The 27,188-nt window shown below is 37.8% G+C and overlaps 3 protein-coding genes across 4 annotated transcripts; 1 reads left to right on the top strand and 2 right to left on the bottom strand.

Annotated features, from left to right (window-relative positions):
* Nucleotides 1-1,661: 1,661 nt before the first annotated feature.
* Nucleotides 1,662-5,581, bottom strand: LOC103956375 (GRF1-interacting factor 3). Its single transcript, XM_009368347.3, has 4 exons — nucleotides 5,246-5,581; nucleotides 3,129-3,205; nucleotides 2,619-2,703; nucleotides 1,662-2,536 (listed from the first exon to the last, which is right to left on the bottom strand). Exons 1-4 carry the CDS (start codon nucleotides 5,321-5,323, stop codon nucleotides 2,153-2,155), a joined length of 624 nt encoding a protein of 207 aa, XP_009366622.2. The 5' UTR covers nucleotides 5,324-5,581; the 3' UTR covers nucleotides 1,662-2,152.
* Nucleotides 5,582-11,275: 5,694 nt separating this feature from the next.
* Nucleotides 11,276-15,060, top strand: LOC125468861 (probable protein S-acyltransferase 12). Of its 2 annotated transcripts, XM_048565427.1 has the most exons (7): nucleotides 11,277-11,784; nucleotides 12,837-13,086; nucleotides 13,201-13,292; nucleotides 13,591-13,717; nucleotides 13,796-13,881; nucleotides 14,199-14,264; nucleotides 14,355-15,057. In XM_048565427.1, exons 1-7 carry the CDS (start codon nucleotides 11,596-11,598, stop codon nucleotides 14,469-14,471), a joined length of 927 nt encoding a protein of 308 aa, XP_048421384.1. In that variant the 5' UTR covers nucleotides 11,277-11,595; the 3' UTR covers nucleotides 14,472-15,057. The 2 variants fall into 2 exon arrangements, with proteins under 2 accessions (XP_048421385.1, XP_048421384.1); XM_048565428.1 differs by lacking the exon at nucleotides 13,591-13,717 and having other exon boundaries at nucleotides 11,276-11,784; nucleotides 13,777-13,881; nucleotides 14,355-15,060.
* A 7,190-nt stretch (nucleotides 15,061-22,250) lies between these two features.
* On the bottom strand, nucleotides 22,251-26,257 carry LOC103956373 (GRF1-interacting factor 3-like). Its single transcript, XM_009368345.3, has 4 exons — nucleotides 25,934-26,257; nucleotides 23,624-23,700; nucleotides 23,202-23,286; nucleotides 22,251-23,119 (listed from the first exon to the last, which is right to left on the bottom strand). The coding sequence occupies exons 1-4, from the start codon at nucleotides 26,009-26,011 to the stop codon at nucleotides 22,739-22,741; spliced, it is 621 nt and encodes a 206-aa protein (XP_009366620.2). The 5' UTR covers nucleotides 26,012-26,257; the 3' UTR covers nucleotides 22,251-22,738.
* Nucleotides 26,258-27,188: the final 931 nt, after the last annotated feature.

Here is a 27,188-nt window from a genome sequence, read left to right as displayed (position 1 = left end):
TTTAAAGGATATAATTATAGTTTCACTAGTTTTTAGTTTTTCTTTTAAATTAATTAATTTTTGGTTAATAAACAAGATTTTATTAATATATAGTTTAGATATTGGCATGCCAATAAAGTTCTATTATACATTTTTCTCTTATAGGAAAAGGTTTTAAATTCGAATTATCTTCTTCCTTTAAAAAAAAAAAAAAAAAACCGAAATATTTCAAATTCGGCCAAATTGCATTTAATTTTTTTTGTCCTTATAGTGTTTTTTTTTTTCCTTTCACTGTAGTCCGAGTCCAATATATCAACTAATTTGATTTTTTTGCAACAAAACGTTTGCCTTATTTGACGGATCAGAATAACAATGCTAACAAAATGAAACTACCAGGGTAAAAAACGCAACAAAAGAAACTCGAACGAAAGTGACAATTCGAGTAAACTACATGATTTTTTTTTCTTAATGTTCAAATATGGGACGCCACCAGTACCACAATATTGTAGTATTACTCCACACTGATAACTAGGAAAGTTATGTGGATGAGTAATTTGATAAATAATTATGAATGACACTAGTTTCGGCTCTTAATATCGCCGTATAAAAAAATAAAAAAAATGTTATTTTTATCACATATTTGTAACATTTTTATACCCTCTAACAGACATGTGATCTACATGTATTGGTAGCCCTACTTTTATTAAAGAAATAATACAAATAACCTACAAATAAATAATAAATGTAACATTACGTATGTGAATGTCATGTTAATAATGTTATATGGCTATACAATTTATGAAGTCCAATTTCATTACAAAAAATAAAAAATAAAAAATGAAAAAAACAACACTTCAACGTCAGTCAATTTTAATTTTCTTTGGGATTTAGACGTTGCCTCCCCTTACATTGTACAGCTGAACTGACGACCAATAAAAACTTCTGAAGTTGAGCAGATTATTTCTTTGGCATTCAGAAACGATAGAAAATGAAAAGCCTCTGCAATCTGCATGTTGCATCACAAGGGCCGCACAAAGAAGGGACCAAAGGGGAAAAAAATTCGAAAAAGATATGCCCCTACCAATTAAAATTTCCACTTGTATCTATAACAAAAAGTTGATATTCTGGGGCATCATATAATTTCGCTTCGCTAAATCTAACCAACTCTTTTGAGCTCTGATCTCATCTGAGGCATGACAAATCACACTATCCAGTTGGCAAAGAGTAGATTGCCAATTTCCTCTCTAAACTTTCGCCTAACTTTCAATGTAATTCCTAAACTTTTATATTGGAAAATCAAGAACTTGAACTAATTTTTTTGGCCGATTTTTCCCCTACCGTTAGTTTTCTATAGATTAACGATAACTCTTTTCACGTGCACATCACTTGACTCTCATTTGAGAACAAAAACATCACTTCACTAGACTTTCCAACATAAAAGCTATGGAATCACACAAATTTGTACGTATCAACATTCTAGAAATCTAAGGTTTTTAATTATTTTAAAAAACGAAGCAACTAAACTACCTTCACATGTCGTGCACATGTTTTTATTTAACAAAAATTTAGATGGAATGAATATAAAACTAACAGCATGAGGGAAATCAACCAAAAAAATTAGTTTTGAGTCCTTAATTTTCCAATTAAAACGTTTAGGGAGGAATTCAAAAGCTAAGTGAAAGTTCAGAAGAAAAGCAAACAGTTTACTCAGTTGGCGAATATACGAAGATACAAAGCCTTCTAAACTTCAATCAAGTTATTTTGGCTAAGAAGAATTCGTACACACAAGAACCGAAAAAACCGAAACAAAAGCCAGGAACCTAGCAGTAAAACTTGTAACAGGATCAGAATTTGTGGCGCATTGCTACATGCATTTTATGAGTTACAAACTGAGACAGACATTATGTGCAGAACACATGCTTCCATCCCTAAAGCACTTGTGAACTAAATCTGTCTTCTCCCACCACTTGTTTCATCTGATGCCAAAATCCAGTGCATGCAAACGGACTTACAACACAACTCGTCTACCTAATCGCTTAAAGGCTAAAGACCTGACAACTTTCGCTGCTTCGCTCCGATCTGTCACGCATCACCGAGCACAGCAGCTACTTTAGGAAAACACCTACTATCAACAGACACATGTTTCCATATGCAATCATCCATAAGGGCCAATTCACTTGCCGTCCTCTCCATCACCATTTCCATGCCCACCGGCTGAGGTCCCCTGGCCATCACCACCTGCCCCAGACTCAGAGGCGTCTTGCTTGCTTCCTCCACGCCCATCATTTGGGCCTCCAGCTGAATTTGGGCCACCACTACCACCACCATGTGTGGCCTCAGTATGAAGCATGGAAGGCATGCCATTAGGCCCTCCAGGTCTCATTCCCATTTGCCCTTGCATGGCTTGTTGGTGCTGCTGTGGATCGTGCATTTGATGCATGTTATTGAACTGCATCGGCATCTTTGGGGAGAAAATACCCTGTTGCTGAGCCATTGCTGCTGCCTGAGGATGTTGCATGTAATACCCCGCCTGTTGCATTGCAGGATGTGGGGCCATCTGCAAGTGTTGAAACATAGATGATAAGCATGGAAAGAAAAGACGAATCAGTAAAACATCGAGTCATGCTTACTACTCCCACCTGGGGAGGCGCAGCTGGTGCCGGTGGTTGCGCATCGGCAATTGCTGCTAAATACATCAGATTCTTTTGAAGCAGAGCCTGGTACCTAAATCACCAAATTTGCAATAAGAAAAATCATATCCAAAAATCATAATAGGGAGACCGCCATGAAATGAATGGCCAATGGTTCCCCCCCCACCCCCCCACCCCCTCTTCTCCCATATCAATAAATGCGTAAAATCAGTTTAACTAATCCAATAATTAGAATAGTAAACAAGTTCTTAACATTAAGGATCTTATTATCAATGATACCAATACAAAACATGAGGCTAGTTCGAAATTCTAGCATCTCTAACCAGTCAGATTAAGCTCTCTAATTTATAAGAGACAAGTGCAATCAATTGTATACAGCCCCAGCATATAACTCAAAACATAATTCACAAAAATGCGTGTGTGGGTGTGTGGGTGTGTGTGTGTGTGGGTGTGTGGGTGTGTGTGTGTGTGAGAGAGAGAGAGAGAGAGAGGGTTTACTGAGCACACTCAGCAAGTTTTCCAAGATTTTGATTATCCAATATTGCCAGAATCAACTTTTTGTTGTCATCAAGGTACTGCATCAAGAATTTAAAAACACATTATTAATAGATACTTTAAATTCCGATGCACATCAAGTGAGATCCAATAGCATACTTAATAATCAAGGTGGATATCCAGAAATATCAACAACAAAATAACTGTACCACAGACAACTTAGATCCAAGTTATATCAACGGTGCCAGTAATTATCAGCCTATTATAAATTCAGGGGAAAGTAATTAAAGCAATTAAAACCATACATGAAGAGAGCAACATTGTACATGATGCAAAAAAAGGCTACAGTCATCCTCAAATCTGAAGATGACAAGTAACAACATAAGATACTAGCATCTAATGCTGGTAATGATCATCGTATGTCTTAATTCTTCATCAATTTTAGGTTCAAAAAAGTATAATTCAACCTTTCAAATGAGCTTCTCGCTTATATGGAAATTTTTGGAAAAACATCAACCTTATCTGTGACTTTATCTAACTACTCACTAGCTTAGGGTTTCAGACAATGAAGATTTGGGAGAGAGTAACTGAGCATAGATTGAAGCAAGAAACACGGTCTCTGACAATCAATTCGGGTTCATACTAGGGCACTCGATTATGGAGGTAATCTATCTCTTACAAAAATTGATGAAATAATATAGAGGCATGCAAAAGAATTTGAACATGGTCTTTATAGATTTGGAAAAAGCGTATAATAAGGTCCCAAGAAAAATTCTTTGGACGATTCTAGAGAAAAAGGAGTATGAGTAGCACATATCCAAGTAATAAAGAATAAGTATGATATGTATGATGGAGCAAGGACTACACTAAGAACTCATGAAGGACAACTGAAAGCTTTCCCATAACCATAGGGTTACACCAAGGCTCAACTTTAGGTCTTACCATTTTGCATTGGTAATGGACGAGTTAACGATACATATTCAAGATGATATCCCTTGGTATATGCTTTTCGCAGAAGACAAAGTGAGTGCTGATAGATGAAACGCATGTGGGAGTAAATACAAAACTTAACCTTTGGCGGGAGGTGTTAGGAATCTAAAGGTCTTCGTCTAAGTAGGTCAAAGACAGAATATATAGGGTGCAAGTTATGTGGGAATGGGGTTCCGAATGAGATAGGGGTGAGGATTGGAGACTAGGAAGTACCAAAGATTCGAACCCTTCGTTATTTTGGATCTATCTTGCAAAAAGAAAATAGAATTGAATGGATATCCCAACCACAGAATACAAGCTAGATGGATGAAATGGAAGATAAGATAAGAGAAAACCAGTTAAGATGGTTTGGACATGTGAACCGAGGACCTACAAATGCTCCAGTTAATGCGATTATGAGATTGAGGCTCGGGGCAAAAGGGGTAGATGAAGACCTTAGAAGACTTAGAGAGAGAATTTAAGAAAAGATATGGAGTACTTGGAGCTATGGAATACTTGGAGCAAAACTGGACACAGTGGTGTTCTAGGATTCATACAGCTAACCCCACTTAGTGGGATAAGGCTTTGTTGTTGTATCAAGAATCCTGGTCTCGTAAATAAGAACAGACATCTTAGGTGACAAGAGAACTATATCATGTCTGCCTTGATCTCCAATTCAGGGGAGACTGGTAACTAGTGAAACAAAATCTGCACAGCAGTAGAGTAACTAGATAGCTTCTCAACATGAAATCCAGTGGCCAGAAGGGTGATCGAGGGAAAAATCTTAACAGACATTAAATATTGAGTTAATATTGATTTCCGTCTGCATAGACGCTGCTTACAATATGAATCAGTATTCTTAATTTCTTATTGGTTTCGTTGTTCTCTTCACAGTCTCAGCCAACAGTAGTTCAAAACTCTATAAATGATCATCACCTATGATACTTCAGTCCACCATAAAACTATACAACAACAGCGGGACTTATCGAATTCCTCCCTAAATATCGTCAGCTAAAGGGCTCTCTTATATGCAGAACAAAATTTAACAAATTTTATTCAAGTAATCACAACTAACATAACAAAAAATTAAGGAAAAACCCAGAAAACAATTAACAGTTAACAGTTTCAAATAAACAAGGGAAAAAGGGTACCTTCTGAATTTGCTCGGTGGTGATGTTAGTGGGAGGAAATGAAGGCATGACGGGGATCATTTGCGGTGGCTGCTGCATCTTTTTTTCTTCCAAAATTCTCTCTGGTTTGGGGAATACAAAACCCTAACCCTAAATCAGCCCCCAAAAGAGAAACAAAATCAATTAGAAGCAGAATGAAGAAGAAAAGGGACGAAGTTAATGGGGTTGAGAGACAGAGAGAGACAAGGGAAGGGCGGTCGAGTGAGAGTAGAGGAAAGGGGGAGGTGGGAACAAAGATTTTGAAAGCGGATTTAGGGGAACATCTTTTCGGTTTTCGGTTTTGGATGTCGACGAGGTTTCTCGACTTTTAAAGACAAAATAAAACAAAAAATAAAAATTCTTTTATAATTTCTACATTTACCGCTTTAATAAGCTGACAAAAATTACTCATGTTAAAGCACTTCCAGTGTTGGAAGCCTCAGGACAACTGCTCATTAAATCCCCTCAAATGAATAGTAACTATCATTAATAAACAATAATTATCTTTTGCATCTACATCTCTAAATTGAATAGTTATGGCAATAGGTAATAAAATATTAGTATTTTTTATTTTATAAAATAATAAAAATTAATTTTGTTTGTAATTTTAGATAGGATTTTTAATCTGTCTCGTTGCGCCACGTGTCATTAAATAAGAAATTACAACTCAAAATATTTGAGAAAATATAAAATTGTGGTGTAAGGTTGAAATAATGATAATATATTTATAGACAAGGTTCTATAAAACGATAGGCGCTAGTCGGGCGGTGGGCAAGCGCCTAGCGCCTAGGCGGATTTAGGTAAATTTCTTATATATTTGTTGACCCAAAAAATTACAAAGCCTAAGCGACGCGCATGCCGAATAACTAATGAGCTAACTACGTCATTCGATTGATGCGAGGCGTGCCAACTCGTCGGCTGAGCTCGGCCGAGGAGTAAAATTTGTTGATGTTGCTTTGAGCGCGCTGCTGACTTCTTGATCTTTCAACTACGGCCGAGGAAGGAACAAGTCTGGACCTTTAGGTTCTCGAGCCTGAAGACAAGGCTGCTCGTTCTGCGAAGTTCATGAATCGTCGGTGCCGGATTCGGTCACAGTGATTATATTTGTAAGAGTATAAGCACGTCGAATCGACACCAAATTATATGGACACAAGTACTCAAAGGAGATGTATGTCTTGATGGTAAATGTGGTTCGGCCATCAGAATGCCGAACTCTGAAACTCACTTGTGAGTATCCAATCCTAAAATCACTCGGCGTTCAATGTGCCGAATGTCGTAACTTGTAACACCTTACTTCGTCGAGAAGGCTAATAAGATGACCTCTGCCAATAAGGATTTGAAAACCCTTCTCAACTGAGACTTGGATAGGTAACCAGTTGGCCTCTACACAGTGTTATTTATCCAAACTGAAGGTGCTCCTTAGTCGGCTGATTCTACGGCAACAATGCTGTTTATCCAAACTGAAGATGTTCATTGGTTGCCTTCACAATGCTGTTTATCCAAATTGAAGATGTGTCGGCGGAAAAAGAAAATAAAAAAATCTCAAGATGTTTGAGAGGTTTGCGCAGGGCAATTGTGTGTTGAATTGGAGAAGAGTTGAATAATGCACTCTGCTCTCTATTTATAGCAACAAATCTTCCTTACAATCGAGTTGAAACCACACTCGGACTAAGACTCCTTATTCTGATCTGACTGTATCTTGACCAATCCTACTCTTATTAGGATTTTGAACTCACCCCCCTTTTTAGGCCATATCCATTGTTGGTCGAGAATCCATATTGCATTAGGACCCCTTATCATATTGGGACTTCGACTCATCACTCCTTCTTGCAATAGGACTCGACCACCTTCACTGAACAACCTAGGACCGCTAGGCAGCCCATAGTATATTTGGAAAAGCCTTGGGCCGAACATAAATCTACGCTCGGCCCGATAATATTATTTTGGGCCCAAACAATATTGTATGAATTAATTAAATTAACTATATCAGATGTAAATAATTATTGAATAATATGTTATTTCTTATAGAAGAACATACAAATGTGAATGTTTTATGTACATATATAATATGCTTGCGTAGGAAAAAAAAAACAAAATATTATCTAAATAATTTATAATTTATATAACATACATATAATATAATATACATATATATATAATATAATATACATATATATATATATATATATATATATATATATATATATCCTAAACTTGTAAGTGGGTGATGACATATAACATTTATATAAAAAGCCCACGCAAGTGGGTGGTCCTTAGTCATCAGTCATCACCCTTCAAGTAGTAGTTGTCCACCCTGTTTCACATCACCCAAGGTAGACCTCAGTCATCACCAGCTTTTTACCTTGGAAAGTGAAATGTCATTTGTATAACCTGTTCGTTTCCTCTTTGCCTTTTCAGAACCTCAAAATTGGATCTTTTAGTCTCTCTTTCTCCCTCTGCACTATCTTCCCTCACCTTCGTTCTTCTTCTTCGCCCTTTCAGAAGAATCAGAACCTCAAAATTGGATCTCAAATCCAACTTGCACCACCATAGAGTGAAATGTTTAATAGTCTCTCTCTCTCAGGGGCTCTGCAAAATTGCAGCGAGTTTGGGATTTGCAGCGAGATTCAAACCGCCTAAACTGCCGCCTAGCGAGCGCTTATGCGGCAGCCTAAGTCCTGCCCGCCTAACTGAACGTTTTGGTCTAAATCAGGTCAGAGCTCCACCGCTTAGCGCCTAGGCCGATTTTTAGAACACTGTTTATAGAAAAATTAAATCAATTTTTTTTCTTTTATATTTTTTTGGATTTTTTTATTAATTTTTTAAAATTTTAATTAATTCTTTACATTTTTTATTAATTTTTTTATGTGGCCGACGTCATCCTAACGTCAGCTGTGCATCAGTGCCCTCAGGTACTCGGGTCGTTGATTCCTGCCTCCCCTCTCCCACAGGCCTGCCCCTAGCCCAATTGGTTGCATGGGCTGGAGCAAGGAAGGCTGGCTATTGGGTTTTTTTGGTCCCCAGTCCATCGGGCTATACCCTCCGGTGGACTTGCTCTTATGTACTAGAGAATCTACCACTTAAAAAGGGAACTCTCTATATTCTTTGTCACTTTCATGTTTTTGACACAATGCGTTATAATATTATTACGGGAACAGACGTTAAACTATGAGTTGACATAAAATTCATGTAGAATTCCACTTTGAGAGAGTTCTCATAATATTTTTGATAATGATGTTGAACACTAATAACTAACTATTTAATCTACTAACAGTAATAAATTGTATTTATGTGTCCATAATTGGTACTTAAATTGTCTGTATTATAATTGATTGTGTTTGATAATTAAGATTTGATCGTGGAATTGGAAACCATCAATTTAGCTCTATGAGAAAAATCCAAATCTTCAATCTATTGAAATTCTCATTAAAAAAAAAACATTTCTAAAAATATAAATAATTTACCTTTTCTGCCATCTTTTTTTTTTTTTTTTTTTTTTTGTCAGAAGATAGAATTTTATTGGTTTAAATACGAGTAGTTACATTTGCATCTTCTACTAAAACATTAAAAAGAAACTGTGGACCTTTTCTGCCATTTGACTGTGAAAATATTTTAGTATAAAGAAATTAATTAATTTTTTGTTCAAAAGTATAAAGAAATGGTTTGTTTGTCTGAGAAAGAGGAGAGAGAAAGAATGAGAGAATTGAAACGGTGGAATGAGTTTGTGACAGATCCTCCGACACGCCCAAAGTACCAAAGGATCATGATCCTCTCCTGAGTAAAAGGTGAGGATCCTTTTGACCAAACCCATCGAACCGTTGAAATTTTAACTAAAGGTTACAAACAAGGCCTCTAAAAGCGATCAGTTACTATTGTTGAAGTAAAAGTCAGAGGAGAAGTCGACTTTTCACTCAACAAAGTCCCTCCCCACTTCCAACTCCAAATCTCGGAACACTCCAATCCTACTTCGAAACACCTTAATCCTGGCTCCTAACATCTGGAAACGCCTCTTCCCATCACGAACCAGGCGGCCAATCACCCTCCCCCAGTTCCCAATCGACATATCTCGGCCGTTCCGAATCCCGACCAATCCTTGAATGAACATAAACCTCTTCAGGCTCTGCTTCGACCTCAAAGTCATCGGCTACTTCATGATCCTCCTCATTGCTGCCATCATCTCCGTCTCCTACTATACCATTGTCATCGTCACTTGGGCACCCAAGCTACTCCATGGCGGGGTGCACTCGTTTCTATCTTTCTTCATCATCGTAATGTTCCATATTCTGGTAATTCTCAACTTGTTCAGTCATGGATGCTTCAACTTGAGAAAATATAAAATTGTGGTGTAAGGTCAAAGATAATGATAAGATATTTATAGACAAGGTTCTAAAAAACGCTAGGCGTTAGTTGGGTAGTGGGCTAACGCCTAGCGCCTAGGCGGGATCTAAACAGGACCCTAGGAGAATTTAGGTAAATTTCTTATATATTATATGAATTAATTAAATTTACTATTTCAGATGTAAATAATTTATAATTTATTTATATAATATATATCCCAAACTTGTAAGTGTGTGATGACATATAACATTTATATAAAAAGCCCACACAAGTGGGTGGTCCTCAGTCATCAGTCATCACCCTTCAAGTAGTAGTTGTCCACCCTATTTCACATTACCCAAGGTAGACCTCAGTCATCACCAGCTTTTTACTTTGGAAAGTGAAATGTCATTTGTATAACTTGTTCGTTTCTTCTTCTTAGCCTTTTCAAAACCTCAAAATTGGATCTTTTAGTCTCTTTCTCTCTCTCTCTCTCTCTCTCTCTCTCTCTCTCTCTTCGCACTCTCTTCCCTCATTTTCGTTCTTCTTCTTCGCCTTTTCAGAAGAATCAGAACCTCAAAATTGGATCTCAAATCCAACTTGCGCCACCACAGAATGAAATGTTTCCTCTCTATCTCCCTCCCTCACTCCCTCTTTCTTTTTCTCTTCGCAGTCTCTCTTCCTCTTCGCACTCTCTCTTCCCTCATCTTCACAAAGACCAGCTGCAAAAATTCACCGAGGGTTTGCAAAATTGCAGCAAGTTTGGGATTTGCAGCGAGATTCAAACCGCCTAAATTACCACCTAGCGTCGCCTAGCCCGCTTGGCGAGCGCCTAGGCGGTTGCCTAAGTCCTCCCCGCCTAACTGAACGTTTTGGTCTAAATCGGGTCAGAGCTCCATCGCCTAGCGCCTAGGGCGATTTTTAGAACATTGTTTATAGAAAAATTAAATCATTTTTTTTACTTATATATTTTTTCAGATTTTTTTATTAATTTTTTACATTGTTTTATTAATTTTTTTTATGTGGCCGATGTCACCCTAACGTCAGTCGTGCATCAGCGCCCTCAGGCACTTGGGCCGTTGATTTCTGCCTCACCTCTCCCACGGGTTCGCCCCTAGCCCAATTGCCCGCATGGGTTGGAGCAAGGAAGGTTGGCTATTGGGTTTTTTTGGCCCCTTGTCCACCGGGCTATACCCTTCGGTGGACTTGCTCTTATGTACTAGAGAATCTGCCGCTTAAAAAGGGAACTCTCTATATTCTTTGTCACTTCATGTGTTTTGGCACAATGCGTTATAACATGATTACGGGAATTGACGTTAAACTATGAGTTGACATAAAATTCATGTAGAATTCCACTTTGAGAGAGTTCTCATAATATCTTTGATAATAATGTCAAATACTAATAACTAATTATTTAATCTACTAACAGTAATAAATTGTATTTTTGTGTCCATAATTGGTACTTAAATTGTTTGTATTATAAGAGCGATTGTGTTTGATAATTAAGATTTTTCTGCCATCTTTTTTTTTTTTGGTCGAAAAATAAAATTTTAATGGATTGAATAGAGTAGCTACATTTGCACCTTCTTCTAAAACATTAAAAAGAATTCTGCCATCTGACTGTGAAAATATTTTAGTATAAAGAAATTAATTAATTATTTGTTCAAAAGTAAAAAGAAATGATTTGTTTGTCTGAGAAAGAGGAGAGAGAAAGAAAGGGAGAACTGAAACGGTGGAATGAGTTTGTGACAGATCCTCCGACACGCCCAAAGTACCAAACTCAGTTACTACTGTTGGAGTAAAAGTCAGAGGAGAAGTCGACTTTTCACTCAGCAAAGTCCCTCCCCACTTCCAACTCCAAATCCCGGAACACTCCAATCCTACTCCGGAACACCTTAACCCTGGCTCCTAACATCTGGAAACGCTTCTTCCCACCGCAAACCAGGCGGCCAATCACCCTTCCCCGGTTCCCAATCGGCATATCTCTGCCGTTCCGAATCCCAACCAATCCCGGAATGAAGATAAACCTCTTCAGGCTCTGCTCCGGCCTCAAAGTCATCGGCTACTTCATGATCCTCCTCGTTGCTGCCATCATCTCCGTCTCCTACTATACCGTCGTCGTCGTCACTTGGGCACCCAAGCTGCTCCACGGCGGGGTGCACTCGTTTCTAGCTTTCTTCATCATCGTAATGTTCCATATTCTGGTAATTCTCAACTTGTTCAGTCATGGATGCTTCAAGTTTTCTCCTTTTTTTTTTTTTTTTTTTTTTTTTTTTTCTGTTGTATTTAATTTTAATTAAAGGGTATTTGGAAAATTAGAAATTATAAACAACCCACTTTTTATTTTGCAAAAAGGATTTGTTTTTTGTTTTGTGGGTTGTGTGTTGATTCCAGTTGATTGATACGGTTAGATAGCGTTTAGGTACATTAATTAGACTGACAGCTGCTGCAATGGGCACAATTTAGATTAGTTTGTGCAATTTACTAATTTAGATTAATGGATGAGCTTGAACGAAGTTGGTCTCGAATGTCTGACGAGCTGATAAGATTTTAATTTGAAATGAGACCCGAAATTTGGGGATACAAATCAAATATCGGGTTCAGTTGCTGGCTGGTTTACAACTCTTCTCAAAAACTTAGGTTAGTAAGTAGAGAGGTACATTTGATACTTATATCGAGAACCCGTGGGAGCTTTGAAGAAAGTTTAGGTTCCACCATAAAACCAATTGGCAATATGGGGAGTAGCCCAACTCATTTATAAGCACTTGCAAGGTCCATCCTCTCATCAATATGGGACGCATTCTCAACACGCCCCCTCACGTGTGGCGAATTTTCAGGCCAAACAAGTGGACATCACGAATTGGGTGACATGGAGCATGTATGGCCGTTGGGCTTTACATGTGGAGCAACTTGCTCTGATACCATGAAGAAAGTTTAGGTTTCACCATAAAACCAATCGGCAATATGGGGAGTAGCCCAATTTACTTATAAGCACAAGCAAGGTCCATCCTCTCATCAATGTGGGACGCATTCTCAACACGCTGCCATTGACAGATATTAAAGGAGTGAATGTTGATTCCTTGCCATGTAGAATTTTTTCAATCTTGTTATAGCAAACTTTAAAGAGAAAATACATTATTAAATAATGTTATTTGTTTATGACTTCTGAGAAAGCCAAATTGAGTAGAAATATTGATCTGAAAGAAAATTAACTCTTGTGTTTGGCCCTCGTTTTCAATTTGCATTTGTGTTGCAGCTTGTAATGTTACTGTGGAGTTACTTTATGGTAGTCTTTAAAGACCCTGGTTCTGTTCCGGAAAACTGGAAACCTCTAATAGACGAGGAAAATTTGGAGGCTGGTAGCTCTTTGACTTTGTCAGAAAATATCGAACCCAAGGCTTTCACTTCAACACAACCTTCAGATGGAGGAGAAAGACGACCACAAGTACGGTATTGTAGTCGATGCCAAAATGGCAAGCCACCACGATGCCATCATTGCTCTGTCTGTAAGCAACTTTCTGCTAAGCTTGACGATATACATATTGTTTACATTCAGCGATCAGCGAAACTGTCTATTAAGTGATTAAGAAAATAATTTTGTTTTCTTATATGCACTGTAGGTCAAAGATGTGTACTTAAGATGGATCACCATTGTGTTTGGGTGGTGAATTGTGTTGGTGCACGCAACTACAAGTTTTTTCTTCTTTTCTTGGTAATGCCATATTCCTTTGCAGTCACGAATTAAGAACTTTGTGTAGATTTCCTTCCCCACCAAATTTTTTGTTCAAGGGCCCCAATCCGGCAGAATCTAGGGCTGGGAACAGGAGATGCTTGAGTTGTCTTTGACGTGTGTTGTGTTGGGGGAAGTGGGGTGGTAGAGAGAGCTGGGAAATGACAATATGAAATAAATACCTTCTGGCGTGCAAATAAATTAAAAGTGGGGATAATTGGCTATTTACTCTCCTTTTGGTTTTGCTCACTCTTTCCAGTTTCTGTTTGTGCCTTGAAAGCTTTATACATTTCTGGAGACGACGATGGATACCTTAGTTTTGCTGCCAAATTTTGTCGATTTTTTCTCTGACACCAAGGATCATTCCGAATCTCCTGGCCATCTTGCAGTCATTTTTTTGAATTTTGGTAATATTCCACCGAGTAAATCATCGGTTCCACTTTCATTGTTTACGTGTTTCTTACAGATTGTTTACCTTGTTGCAGTGCTTAATTTAGCCTTTGCACTGAGTCTTCTTTGTTTTGTGGTTATGCATGGGTCCCTTCTGTCTAGCAACACTACTACAGTTGAGGTAATACACTCACCTGCTACTTTGTTTCTACTGTTTTTGAGATTTATGAACATTTGTGCAGCTTGCACTTATCATTTGAGACCTGAATTAATTTATACAGTTTCGCCAGTTGGTTATTACCTTCTGCTTGACTTTCTATATTAATTTTATGAACTTTTTTTATTACATGCATTGTAAGATAAGAATTTGCTATAGTTGCCTAAAATGATCCAAATTTCAGAGTAACCTGAATCTACAAAGAATTATATAACGCCACATATTTATCATATCTTATTAGATCGTATAATTAAATGCAACCATTTGAAACAATGTTTCAGGTTCATGAAAAGAAAGGAACAATCAGATGGAAGTATGACTTGGGCAGGAAGAAGAATTTTGAGCAGGTGGTACTCTCTCTCTCTCACTCACTGTTTATGTAAGCCCTTCTTCCATCAGACATTTGATGATTCTTAACCCTTTTCCCCATCCTGTAGGTTTTTGGCACGAAGAAGGCACTGTGGCTCTTACCACTGTTCTCAAAAGAGGATTTAGACAACGTACTTGCTCTTCGGGGACTGGAATTTCCGACACTTTCAGATACTGAGGCTTGATGCTTGGTGAACTCCCATACTTTTACCTCCCACCAGCCGTTTAGATATTTTTATGGACTCATACATACTGGTCACTTTGGGTCTGAAAAGGTGTGTTAATTACCCCGTGTCCAATTTAGTCAAATTAGTCTTTGGTTAGGAGAGGATCTAAATTTGAGTCGTGGTTTTCGTTTTATATTTTTGAAAATTGAAGAAAAATTGGCTTCAGAAGGATCATCCTAACAGGAAAACTCAGTTAGCAACCCATCAGTTGTTATACAGATTGTTTTTCTGCTCCATTTCTTGCCCCTCATCCAAACTATGTGTACCCCAATTTCTTGGATGCGGGAAAGAAGCCGTGTTGAAGTAGTCGCGTCAAAGATATTATACTGAAATGTTCATAAATCTATATGGATGTGTAGCTTAGTTTGCCCTACCTCCTCAAATTATTCGTTGCCGGAAATTGTGATTTCCAGTAACTCATATTCACATTGCAAGGGATGTTCATGTGCACTTGGGGTGATAATTTGGATGTCCAGTTGGCTGAAAACTGGGTTGATGTTCTCACCAAATATTTTCTGATCATAAATCAAGGCGAATGTGTGCACCACTAGTTAAAGGTAGTTTTGATTAACTTCCTCCCTCTCTTCTTTCTTTCAATTTTAACTGTTAATCTTCAGCAAACAAATTTGCTTATTTTTAGCTACGCTCCTAGAATTTCATTTTGATCTCACTTTACCTTCTGTAACTCAAAAGTCATCACTTTATTCCTTGAAACTCAATTCGTTCCATTTGACTTGTGAACTCTCTCCTCCCTAAAACTTATAGGTCACTTCCTGAAACATATGTGGGACCTAACACACAATAAAACTATGCCACATTTGCAATAAATTTGACTATAAACTTCGATTATGAATTAACATCTAACAATCCGAGAATATTAAGTTTAAAAGAAATTGAAGAGATGAAAAAAATGAAAAAGAAATTGATTAGCTTGGCACACTCAAATCAAATTCACGTAAGAAATTGACATATCGAAGGCAATGTGGAGCGAATTTTGAGTTTTGTAGAGACGATTTTCAGGTTTCAGGGGGTAAAATAAGATCAAAATCGAGTTTCAAGAGATAGAGTGGTGTGAACCATAAATTTCCAGAAATAAAGTGATGATTTTTGAATTATAGAAAGGAAATTAGATTAAAATCAAATTTAAAAAAGTGTAACTAAAAACAGGCCAAGCAAGTTTCAGGTAGCGTGAGTACTTAGTCCCAACTCTTACAAGGGGACAGGGGACAGAGGTACAATATTTAAGTCTACATGATACGTGTTGTTTTGCGAGTGGTTACACGTCACAAAAGAGAAGATGCCCGGGAAGATTTTATATTTATGAGTATCAATATTATTCGCAACCATGCAATACTAGGGAAGGCAACATCTTAACCTCTACTTTTTTTATAATTTATATAATAATGTTATTCTTACTACAATTTTATACTATATTTCTTTACCATCTTAGATGACAGATGAGTTGGACAGCCACATCATCTAAATTAATTAACATTTAATTAAAATGTTAATAAATAATTAATAAAAAGATTGTTAATTAAATGATGATTGTGGTATACGATGAGTCTCCTTCTTCCACCTAAGATTGTTTAAGTGTTTTAATTAATAAAAAATTGAAATTAAATGATGTAGCTTGTCCAACTCATCTGCCACCTAAGATGATAAAGAAATGTGGTATAAAATTGTGGTAAGAATAACATTATTCTAATTCAATTTATAACATAAACTTGATTCAAACAGCTCTCTAACCTTTTAATTATTTAATAATGAATCAATGATGAAATTACACCCACACAAACCTGAGACTTATCCCAACCAATCTCCTTGTTTCTTTCTGATTAAACTGATTACTAATGTTGTTAAATTATTTTTAAACTATTCCATATAATCTGGGTTTTCAAACCCATGATGTAATCATGAAATTATATATACATGCAACCCACAGTTGTTTGGGTAGGTAACTGAAGTGAAAAACCTGAGTTCCTAAGTTTTACATGGTTTCTAGAGCATTTTTTGTCTAACGACAATGATCCTAGACCTTTCTTTTTCCATCACTGCTTCCATGGCTCAAAACAAAGATACTGCTTCCCCAACTACCAACCACATCCCTCACCAACACCCCCCCCCCCCAACCCACAAAAAAGACAACCATTTCCATCCTTTTTATCCTCTATGACTATTGTAGTGCACATTAAGCTTGATAGGACCATCTACCTACTGGGATTGGCATAAATTCTTCCCATCCTAAAGAGTAGGGATTTAATGGGATACACATGACCAAATGATCCTTAGTTGGATCAATGGATCTTTAATTGCTTTTGTTTTGTCTGTGGTGGCAAGCAAACAGACTGCTCGAGCTACTTAGGAAGCTCTTGAGCAAAGGTATGCGTCTTCTTCACAGAATTGCATTTTGCTTTTAAGAAAAGAATTATTGCAAACTAAAAAGGGTGATCTATGTGTGGCGGATTACCTTGATCGCATGAATGCGATAGCTGACAATCTTGCCCTAGTTGGGCAACCTGTGAATGATGATGAAGTAGTTTAGATTGTGTTGAACAATCTAGGGTAGGCGTTTGAGATGACTATTAGTGTTGCTCAAGCTCGTGACATACCCATTACTTATCCCACCCTTGAGGCATTACTGTTGACTACGGAATGCATAATGGCAGGGCAAAATCCTCCTGTGGTTGAGAATATTCCTGTTAATCCATTCGTTGCTACAAGAGGCTGTGGTGGTGGACGAACTTGTGGCTCTGGAAGACATGGATTTCCACCAAATCGTGGTGCAACCTTCAACCAATGAGGTTATAACCCTCGTAACAACAACAATCAAAGGATGAATGGTGCATATGAAGCCAAAATTGCTACCAAGTGTTTATCAGCAATGGCGTCATCCTCTCCTGTCACTCTTAACAAGCAACCAAATGGAACATGGCTGCTGGACACGAGTGCAAATGCGTATATTACTCCAAAAATCCAAAATTTGGTCAATCTAAAGGGATACAATGGTAATGATGGTGTAAGGGGTGTAGGTAACGATTCTGTCATCCCTATATCGCACCATGGTTCTAATCAATTACATACTAATGCTTGGTCATTTGACATAAATAACATCCTTCATTGTCCCACTGCCTCCACAAATATTATTTCTGCACATAGGTTTACTTTAGATAACCATTGCTACCTACTCATATTTCCACACTTTTTCCTTGTTAAGGACCTCAAGACCCGAGAGACATTTTTCCGAGGGAGATGTGAGAATGGGTTATACCCATTTCCAAGTGGTAGTGGACAAGTCAAATATCCAGTTTCAACCTTTGTGGGAATTAGAGTCTTAGTTCAAAAGTGGCATGCTCGGCTTGGTCATCTTGCCAACTCAACAATAAAGTTTTAAATTTCAAATAAGTTGGTACCAATTCTTGGTACTTCAAATGTAATTTCATTTTTTTTTTTTTTTTGAGTCGTGTCCTTTAGGAAAGAGTACTAGGTCACCTTTCAATGTCTTTGAGTCTGTTTCTCAATTTCCATTGCAACGTTTACATTCAGATGTATGGTGTTCTCTAATTATTTCCAATGAAGGTTTTCGTTATTATTTGCTTTTTGTGGATGATTATTCTAGATATTTTTGGATTTTTCCCATGAAAAACAAATCTCAAGTCCTTGAAATTTTTGTCGAATTTAAAGCTAAAGTGGAAAAAATGTTTAATTTGTCAATCAAAACCCTTCAATGTGATGAAGGTGGTGAATATAAAAGTCATGCTTTCCAAAACTTTCTTGCACTCAATGGCATTTCTCAACGGTTTTAATATCCCAAAGATCATGAACATAATGGAATTACGGAATGAAAACATCAACATATTGTTGAAGCAAGTATTGGTATGCTTTCACAATCTCAGGTGCCCACAAAATTTTGGTCTGATGCATGCTTGACTACCACATATATATTTAATAAATCGAATGCCAACTCGTGTTTTGTCTAATCTGTCACCATATGAGAAACCCAAATATGAAATGTTAAAAAGTTTTTGGTTGTCGATGTTTTCCTTGGTTAATGCCATACACATAAAATAAGCTTCAACCAAAGTCAAATCTTGTGTTTACCTAGGGTATTCTTTGAATCATTAAGGCTACAAATGCATTGACTTAACCACAAGATGTATATATTTGTCTCACCACATCCTATTCAACATGGACAATTTCCTTTTTAAGGGACTCACATCTCCTTCAGAAAATGTTGACACACAATGTACAATTCCCTCCCCTAACATATTGTTTACATTTCCCTTATCCCACTCTCCAAATCTGCCTCAATTACCTAACTCTAACCAGCCTACTTTAGCCGTGACCCAAGAAACCTCTTCTAATCTAACCATATCACTTTCCACCACCTCTCAGCCTTATCCAACTATTCCCACATATTCAACCCATGTAGAATCTACCAATCCTATTCCCACCGTGACTTTAGAACCTAACTAGCCTTTAGGGCCATTTCCACCATCAAATGAGCAAGTGTTAGTGCCTCCAGAACTTGTGCTAGTGCAATCTGTGCCTCTTAATGCTCCTGAACATTGTATGATGACACGTTCCAAATCTGGGATTCAAAAACCAAATCCTAAGTATGCTATGCATGTAAATGTTAATCATTTTCCTGTTGAACCTACATGTTTGAGTTAGGCTGTTAAGCACCAAGACTGGAGGAATGCAATGGTTCAGGAATTTAATGCTTTGCAAAGATGTGGAACGTGGAGTTTGGTTCCATATCATCTCAAGATGAACTTGCCGCCAAATAAATGGGTTTTCAAAATTAAGAGACGTGCAGATGGTACCATAAAGAGACATAAAGCTTGCCTAGTTGCTAATGGTTTTCATAAAAAAATTGGATTTCAATGAGACATTTAGTCTCGTAGTCAAGCACAACATCATAAGACTTGTGCTTAGTCATGCAGTCTCAAAGAGGTGGCATGTTAGGCAACTCGATGTCCAAAATGCTTTCCTGCATAGTTATTTAAATGAAGAAGTAGATATGTGCCAGCCGTCGAGGTTCATTGACAAACAATTCCCAAATCATGTCTGTAAGTTGCAACGCTCCATTTGTGATTTAAAACAAGTCCCGAGGGCTTGGTTTCGACAGTTCTCAGATTTTTTGCTTCATCTTGGCTTTCAAGAATCTAGCTGTGATTACAGTTTGTTTGTCTACATTGATAAAGGCATGTATCTTATTTTGTTAATCTATGTAGATGATATATTGATCACAAGGAAAAATTCTTATCAAATGGCATGAGTGATTAAGAAACTGGGCACACTGTTCTCTATGAAAGATTTGGGACCACTAAATTACTTCCTGGGCGTTGAAGTGAAGTGTAATGGTAACTCTATGCATCTAAGTCAATCCAAGTATGCCTTGGATTTACTTACATGTACTAAATTTACAAAAGCCAAACCCATCTCAACTCCAGTTTCATCTGGACAAAAACTGACTGCATATGTGGGTGATCCATTTGACAAACTAGAATTGTATCCAAGTGTTGTTAGAGCCCTACAGTACATAACTATTACTCGGCTAGACTTGTCCTATGTCGTTAATCAAGTATGCCAATTTATACACTCCCCTAAAACTACTCACTGGATGGCTGTGAAGAGGATTCTTAGTTACTTGAAGGCCACACATAATCATGGACTTGTATACAAGCCTGGAAGTTCACGGTTAACAGCGTTCTCAGATGCAGATTATGCTGCCAATCCAGACACACAACATTCCACATGTGGCTCTCTTATTTACTTGGGTTCTAATCTTGTGTCTTGGAGTTCGAAGAAGCAGAAAACAGTTTCATGATCGAGTGCTGAAGATGAGTATAGGTAATCAGCTTATACTGCAGCTGAATTATCCTGGCTTAGGTCTCTACAAGGATCTGCACTTGCATCTTGCATAGCCCACTATGTGGTCCAAAACCCTAGCTTCAAATCCAATCTTTCATTCACACATTAAATATTTAGAGGTTGACTATCACTATGTGAGAGAGAAGATGGTGTGTGGACATTTGTTTGTTAATTATATTTGTTCCTAGGATCAGCTTGCTGATGTGTTTACCAAAGGGTTGTCTTCATCTCATTTTAAGTTGCTAGTGTCCAAGCTTCCAGTAATTCCATTGCCTGTTAGCTTGTAAGGGGCTGTTAGACGAAGTCAACAATCAGTTACTATCCACGTAACTTGAGGAGTTTTGGTGTGCTTGGAAATCTTATCCCATTGGTCTTCCATGTTTATAGGACTTGTTTTCAAATGTCTTTTGTAGTCAAACTGTTCGTAATCTGTTTGTAATCTTTTCATCTTTCTGTTAGTAATTTTCAAATTCAAAGTTCCATGTAATTTGACTTTTCAAACCCACAATGTAATCATGAAGATATTATATATACATGCAACTCACAGTTTTTGGGTAGGTAACTAAAGTGAAAAACTTGAATTCCTAAGTTTTACAGACCTAACCACCAAAAACAATAGTATGATACATTTCCATTCCATCTAGATGCTTTAAGATCAAACATCAACGAATACGAAAAGAAAACATAACATCCCAAATTTAAAGATATATTTTGATATCTTTTGATGTACATCCAAAAGTACATCTCTCAAAGCTGGTGTAAGCATTACATATGTGAATGCCATGTTAACGAGAGATTTTTTAGTGTGACTAGCACACGAGATGGTACACGATGTGTTATTATACAAATGGTAGGATATGTGTGTTAAAAAATTAACAACTTAAAAAATAAAATTTTCCACTACTCATATAAAAATACATGATAGACCACTTGTATTCCCGTCACAATAAAAATTTCTCTATATTACCACGGCTATACAATTTATGAAGTCAAATTTCATTACGAAAAAAGAAAAAAAGAAAAAAAAAAACAACACTTCAACATCAGTCAATTTTAATTTTCTTTAGGATTTAGCCCCCAAATCGTACAGCTGACGAGCAATAATTTTAAAACTGACGACCAATAAAAACTTCTGAAGTTGAGCAGATTATTTCTTTGGCATTGGGAAATGATAGAAAATGAAAAGCCTCTGCAATCTGCATGTTGCATCACAAGGGCTGCACAAAGAGGGGACCAAGGGGAAAAAAAATTCAAAAAATATATGCCCCTACCAATAAAATCTATAACAAAAAGTTGATACTACAGAGCATCATATAATTTCACTTCGCTAAATCTAACCATCTCTTTCGAGCTCTGATCTCATTTGAAGCATGACAAATCACACCATCCAGTTGGCAATGAGTATATTGTCGATTTTCTTCCTGAACTTTAATCTAACTTTCAATTTACTCCTTAAACTTTTATATTGGAAAATCAAGGACTTGGAACTAATTTTTTTGGCCGATTTCCCCCTTACCGTTAGTTTTCTATAGATTAACGTTAACTCTTATCACGTGCACACCACATGACTCTCCTTTGAGAACAAAAACGTCACTTCGTTAGACTTTCTGACATAAAAGCTATAGAATCACACAAGTTTGTACAGATAACATTCTAAAAATCTAGGATTTTCATTTATTTTAAAAAACAAAGCAACTAAACTACCCCACATGTTGTGCACATGTTTTTATTTAACAGAAATTTAGATGAAATGAATTAAAAACTAATAGCAGGAAAGAAATCGACCAAAAAAATTAGTTTAACTCTTTAATTTTTCAATTAAAAAGTTCAGGGTAAAAATCGAAAGTTAAGTGAAAGTTTAGGGGAGAAGCCTACAGTTTACTCAGTTGGCAAATATACGAAAATACAAAGCGTTCTAAACTTCAATCAAGTTATTTTGGCTAAGAAGAATTCGCACACACAAGCACCGAAAAAACCGAAACAAAAGCCGAAAACCTACCAGCAAAACTTGTAATAGGATCAGAATTTGTGGCACATTACTACATGCATTTTATGAGTTACAAACTGAGACGGACATCATGTGCAGAACACATGCTTCCATCTCAAAAGCACTTGTGAACTAAATCTGTCTTCTCCCACCACTTGTTTCATCTGATGCCAAAATCCAGTGCATGCAAACGGACTTACAACACAACTCGTCTACCTAATTGCTTAAAGACTAAAGACCAGACAACTTTCGCTGCTTCGCTCAGATCTGTCACACATCACCGAGCACAGCAGCTACTTTAGGAAAACACCTACTATCAACAGACACATGTTTCCATATGCAATCATCCATAAGGGCCAATTCACTTGCCGTCCTCTCCATCACCGTTTCCATGCCCACCGGCTGAGGTCCCCTGGCCATCACCACCTGCCCCAGACTCTGAGGCGTCTTTGCTTCGTCCACGCCCATCATTTGGGCCTCCAGCTGAATTTGGGCCGCCACTACCACCACCATGTGTGGCCTCAGTATGATGCATGGAAGGCATGCCATTAGGCCCTCCAGGTCTCATTCCCATTTGCCCTTGCATGGCTTGTTGGTGCTGCTGTGGATCGTGCATTTGATGCATGTTATTAAACTGCATCGGCATCTTTGGGGAGAAAATACCCTGTTGCTGAGCCATTGCTGCTGCCTGAGGATGTTGCATGTAATATCCCGCCTGTTGCATAGCAGGATGTGGGGCCATCTGCAAGTGTTGAAACATAGATGATAAGCATGGATAGAAAAGACGAATCAGTAAAACATCGAGTCATGCTTACTACTCCCACCTGGGGAGGCGCAGCTGGTGCCTGTGGTTGCGCATCAGCAATTGCTGCTAAATACATCAGATTCTTTTGAAGCAGAGCCTGGTACCTAAATCATCAAATTTGCAATAAGAAAAGTCATATCCAAAAATCATAAAAGGGAGACTGCCATGAAATGAATGGCCAACGGTACCCCCTCCCATATCAATAAATGTGTAAAATCAGTTTAACTAATGCAACAATTGCAATACTAAACAAGTTCTTAACATTAAGGATCTTATTATCAATGATACCAATACAAAACATGAGGCTAGTTCTAACTTATAAGAGACAAGTGCAATCAATTGTATATACAGCCCCAGCATATAACTAAAAACATAATTCACACAAATGCATGTGTGTCTCGGTGTGTGAGAGAGAGAGAGAGAGAGAGAGAGAGGGTTTACTGAGCACACTCAGCAAGTTTTCCAAGATTTTGATTATCCAATATTGCCAGAATCAACTTTTTGTTGTCATCAAGGTACTGCATCAAGAATTTAAAAACACATTATAAATAGATACTTTAACTTCCAATGCACATCAAGTGAGATCCAATAGCATACTTAACAATCAAGGTGAATATCCAGAAATATCAACAACAAAATAACCGTACCACAGACAACTTAGATCCAAGTTATATCAACAGTGCCAGTAATTATCAGCCTATTATAAATTCAGGGGAAAGTAATTAAAGCAATTAAAACCATACATGAAGAGAGCAACATTGTACATGATGCGAAAAAAGGCTACAGTCATCCTAAAATCTGAATATGACAAGTAACAACATAAGATACTATCATCTAATGCTGGTAATGATCATCGTATGTCTTAATTCTTCGTCAATTTTAAGTTCAAAAAAGCATAATTGAACCTTTCAAATGAGCTTCTCGCTTATATGGAAATTTTTGGAAAAACATCAACCTTATCTATGACTTTATCCAACTACTCACTAGCTTAGGGTTTCAGACAATGAAGCTTTGGGAGAGAGTAATTGAGCATAGATTGAAGCAAGAGACACGGTGTCACACAATCAATTCGGGTTCATACTAGGGCGCTTGATTATGTAGGTAATCTATCTCTTACAAAAATTGATGAAATGATATAGAGGCATGCAAAAGAATTTGAACATGGTCTTTATAGATTTGGAAAAAGCGTATGATAAGGTCCCAAGAAAAATTCTTTGGACGATTCTAGAGAGAAAGGAGTATGAGTAGCACATATCCAAGTAATAAAGGATATGTATGATGGAGCAAGGACTACATTAAGAACTCATGAAGGACAATTGAAAGCTTTCCCATAACCATAGGGTTACACGAAGGCTCAACTTTAGGTCTTACCATTTTGCATTGGTAATGGACGAGTTAACGATACATATTCAAGATGGTATCCCTTGGTATATGCTTTTCGCAGAAGACATAGTGAGTGCTGATAGATGAAACGCATGTGGGAGTAAATACAAAACTTAACCTTTGGTGGGAGGTGTTAGGAATCTAAAGGTCTTCGCCTAAGTAGGTCAAAGACAGAATATATAGGGTGCAAGTTATGTGGGAATGGGGTTCCGAATGAGGTAGGGGTGAGGATTGGAGACCACGAAGTACCAAAGATTCAACCCCTTCGTTATTTTGGATCTATCTTGCAAAAGAAAGGAGAATTGAATGGATATCCCAACTATAGAATACAAGCTAGATGGATGAAATGGAAGTTAAGATAAGAGAAAATCGGTTAAGATGTTTTGGACATGTGAACCGAAGACCTACCGATGCTCCAGTTAATGCGATTATGAGATAGAGGCTCGGGGCAAAAGGGGTAGATGAAGACCTTAGAAGACTTAGAGAGAGAATTTAAGAAAAGATATGGAGTACTTGAAGCAAAACCGGACACAGTGGTGTTTTAGGATTCATACAACTGACCCCACTTAGTGGGATAAGGCTTTGTTGTTGTATCAAGAATCCTGTTTTCGTAAATAAGAACAGATATCTTAGGTGACAAGAGAACTATATCATGTCTGCCTTGATCTCCAATTCAGGGGAGACTTGTAACCAGTGAAACAAAATCTGCATAGCAGTAGAGTAACTAGATAGCTTCTCAACATGAAATCCAGTGGCCAGAAGACTGATCGAGGGAAAAATCTTAACAGACATTAAAAAGGCACTTCACACAGATTAGGAGAATAAACTACAAGAAATACTAAGCATCCCTAATGTTTCAACAAAACATTCGACAAGCACCAACTGAAGACTATGTCCCGTGGGCTTTTTTTTCATATAACAAGAAGATCGTTCCCCTATTACCCTGAATGGGCAACAATTGATTAACTTGACTCCTCTGTGAAAACCACTTAAAGTAGATACAATTATACACCACCTTTTGAGTTGATATTTGATTTCCGTCTGCATAGACGCTGCTTACAATATGAATCAGTATTCTTAATTTCTTATTGGTTTCGTTGTTCTCTTCACACTCTCAGCAAACCGTAGTTCAAAACTCTATAAATGATCATCACCTATGATACATCAGTCCACCATAAAACTATACAACAACAGCGGGACTTATCGAATTCCTCCCTAAGTAATGTCAGCTAAAGGGCTCTCTTATATGCAGAACAAAATTAACAAATTTTATTCAAGTAATCACAACTAACATAACAAAAAATTAAGGAAAAACCCAGAAAACAATTACCAGTTAACAGTTTCAAATAAACAAGGGAAAAAGGGTACCTTCTGAATTTGCTCGGTGGTGATGTTGGTGGGAGGAAGTGAAGGCATGACGGGGATCATTTGCGGTGGCTGCTGCATCTTTTTTTCTTCCAAAATTCTCTCTGGCTTGGGGAATACAAAACCCTAACCCTAAATCAGCCCCCAAAAGAGAAACAAAATCAATTAGAGGCAGAATTAAGAGGAAAAGGGACGAAATTAATTGGGTTGAGAGACAGAGAGAGACAAAGGACGGGTGGTCGAGTGCGAAAGTACAGGAAAGGGGGAGGTGGGAACAAAGACTTTGAAAGAGGATTTAGGGGAACATCTTTTCGGTTTTCGGTTTTGGATGTCGACGAGGTTTCTCGACTTTTAAAGACAAAATAAAATAAAAAATAAAAAATCTTTTATAATTTCTACATTTACCGCTTTAAGAGCAACTTCACTGTTGCAAAAGTCCTTCCGGGCTATTCATTATTTAATCCTCCTAGTGAATAGTAATTCTCCGTAATGAATAGTAATTGTCTTTTGCATCTCCACTCCTACATTGAATAGCCCTGACAATAGATAATAAAATATTAGTATTTTATTTATTTATAATTAATATTATATTATTTACTTTGTATAAATTAATATTATATTATTAATTTATCTTTTCTTGCAAATCCTCTCGCATCCCCTTTGAGCCCTCCGACTTAGTCGCCGCCTTCACCTTATCCCAAAACCTCTTAGCCCACCCCCACTCCTTCAGCGACGACCGCACCCATCGTCTCTTCGGTGTCTTCTCCCACACCGGCATCTCCCGCGAAGAGCAAGTCCCGGATGATGCCTCCCCAGTTCAATCTCCAGGCACCCCTACACCAACCATTGCCTTTTCGAGGCAAGACTCCAGAGAGCGCTCCCAAGAAAAATCCAGTCGCGGCTTCGCTAGTTGTAGAGGTTGTTAAGATTGCAGCGACCCCATCGTTACTGATGGGCATTCCTTCAAGTTCGGAAAAATCGGCAGGATCCCCGGGAATGTTGAGGCCCAGAAATCCAGAGGAGATGATAGCTGACGTCGCCTAAACGTCAGCCTTGCGTCAAGTGGCCTTCGGGTTCTCAGGCTGGCAACTCCTGCTAGGCCTCTCCCTCGGGCCCGCTTGGGCTCCATCACCAACACACGCTGGACGTCCCCACTCGGGCTCTCTGGCCCTATTTGAGAGCCAGTCTATCGAGCAATAGTCCACGGTGGAACTGCTCTAATACGTTGACGAAAATTACTCATGTTAGAGCACTTCCA

Source organism: the organism of the source record quoted next, unplaced genomic scaffold (genome assembly GCF_019419815.1).
Source record: "Pyrus x bretschneideri cultivar Hongxiangsu unplaced genomic scaffold, Pyrus_bretschneideri_v1 Contig4, whole genome shotgun sequence".
Taxonomy (NCBI): Eukaryota; Viridiplantae; Streptophyta; class Magnoliopsida; order Rosales; family Rosaceae; genus Pyrus; species Pyrus x bretschneideri.
This window is presented reverse-complemented; position numbering and strand designations above follow the sequence as displayed.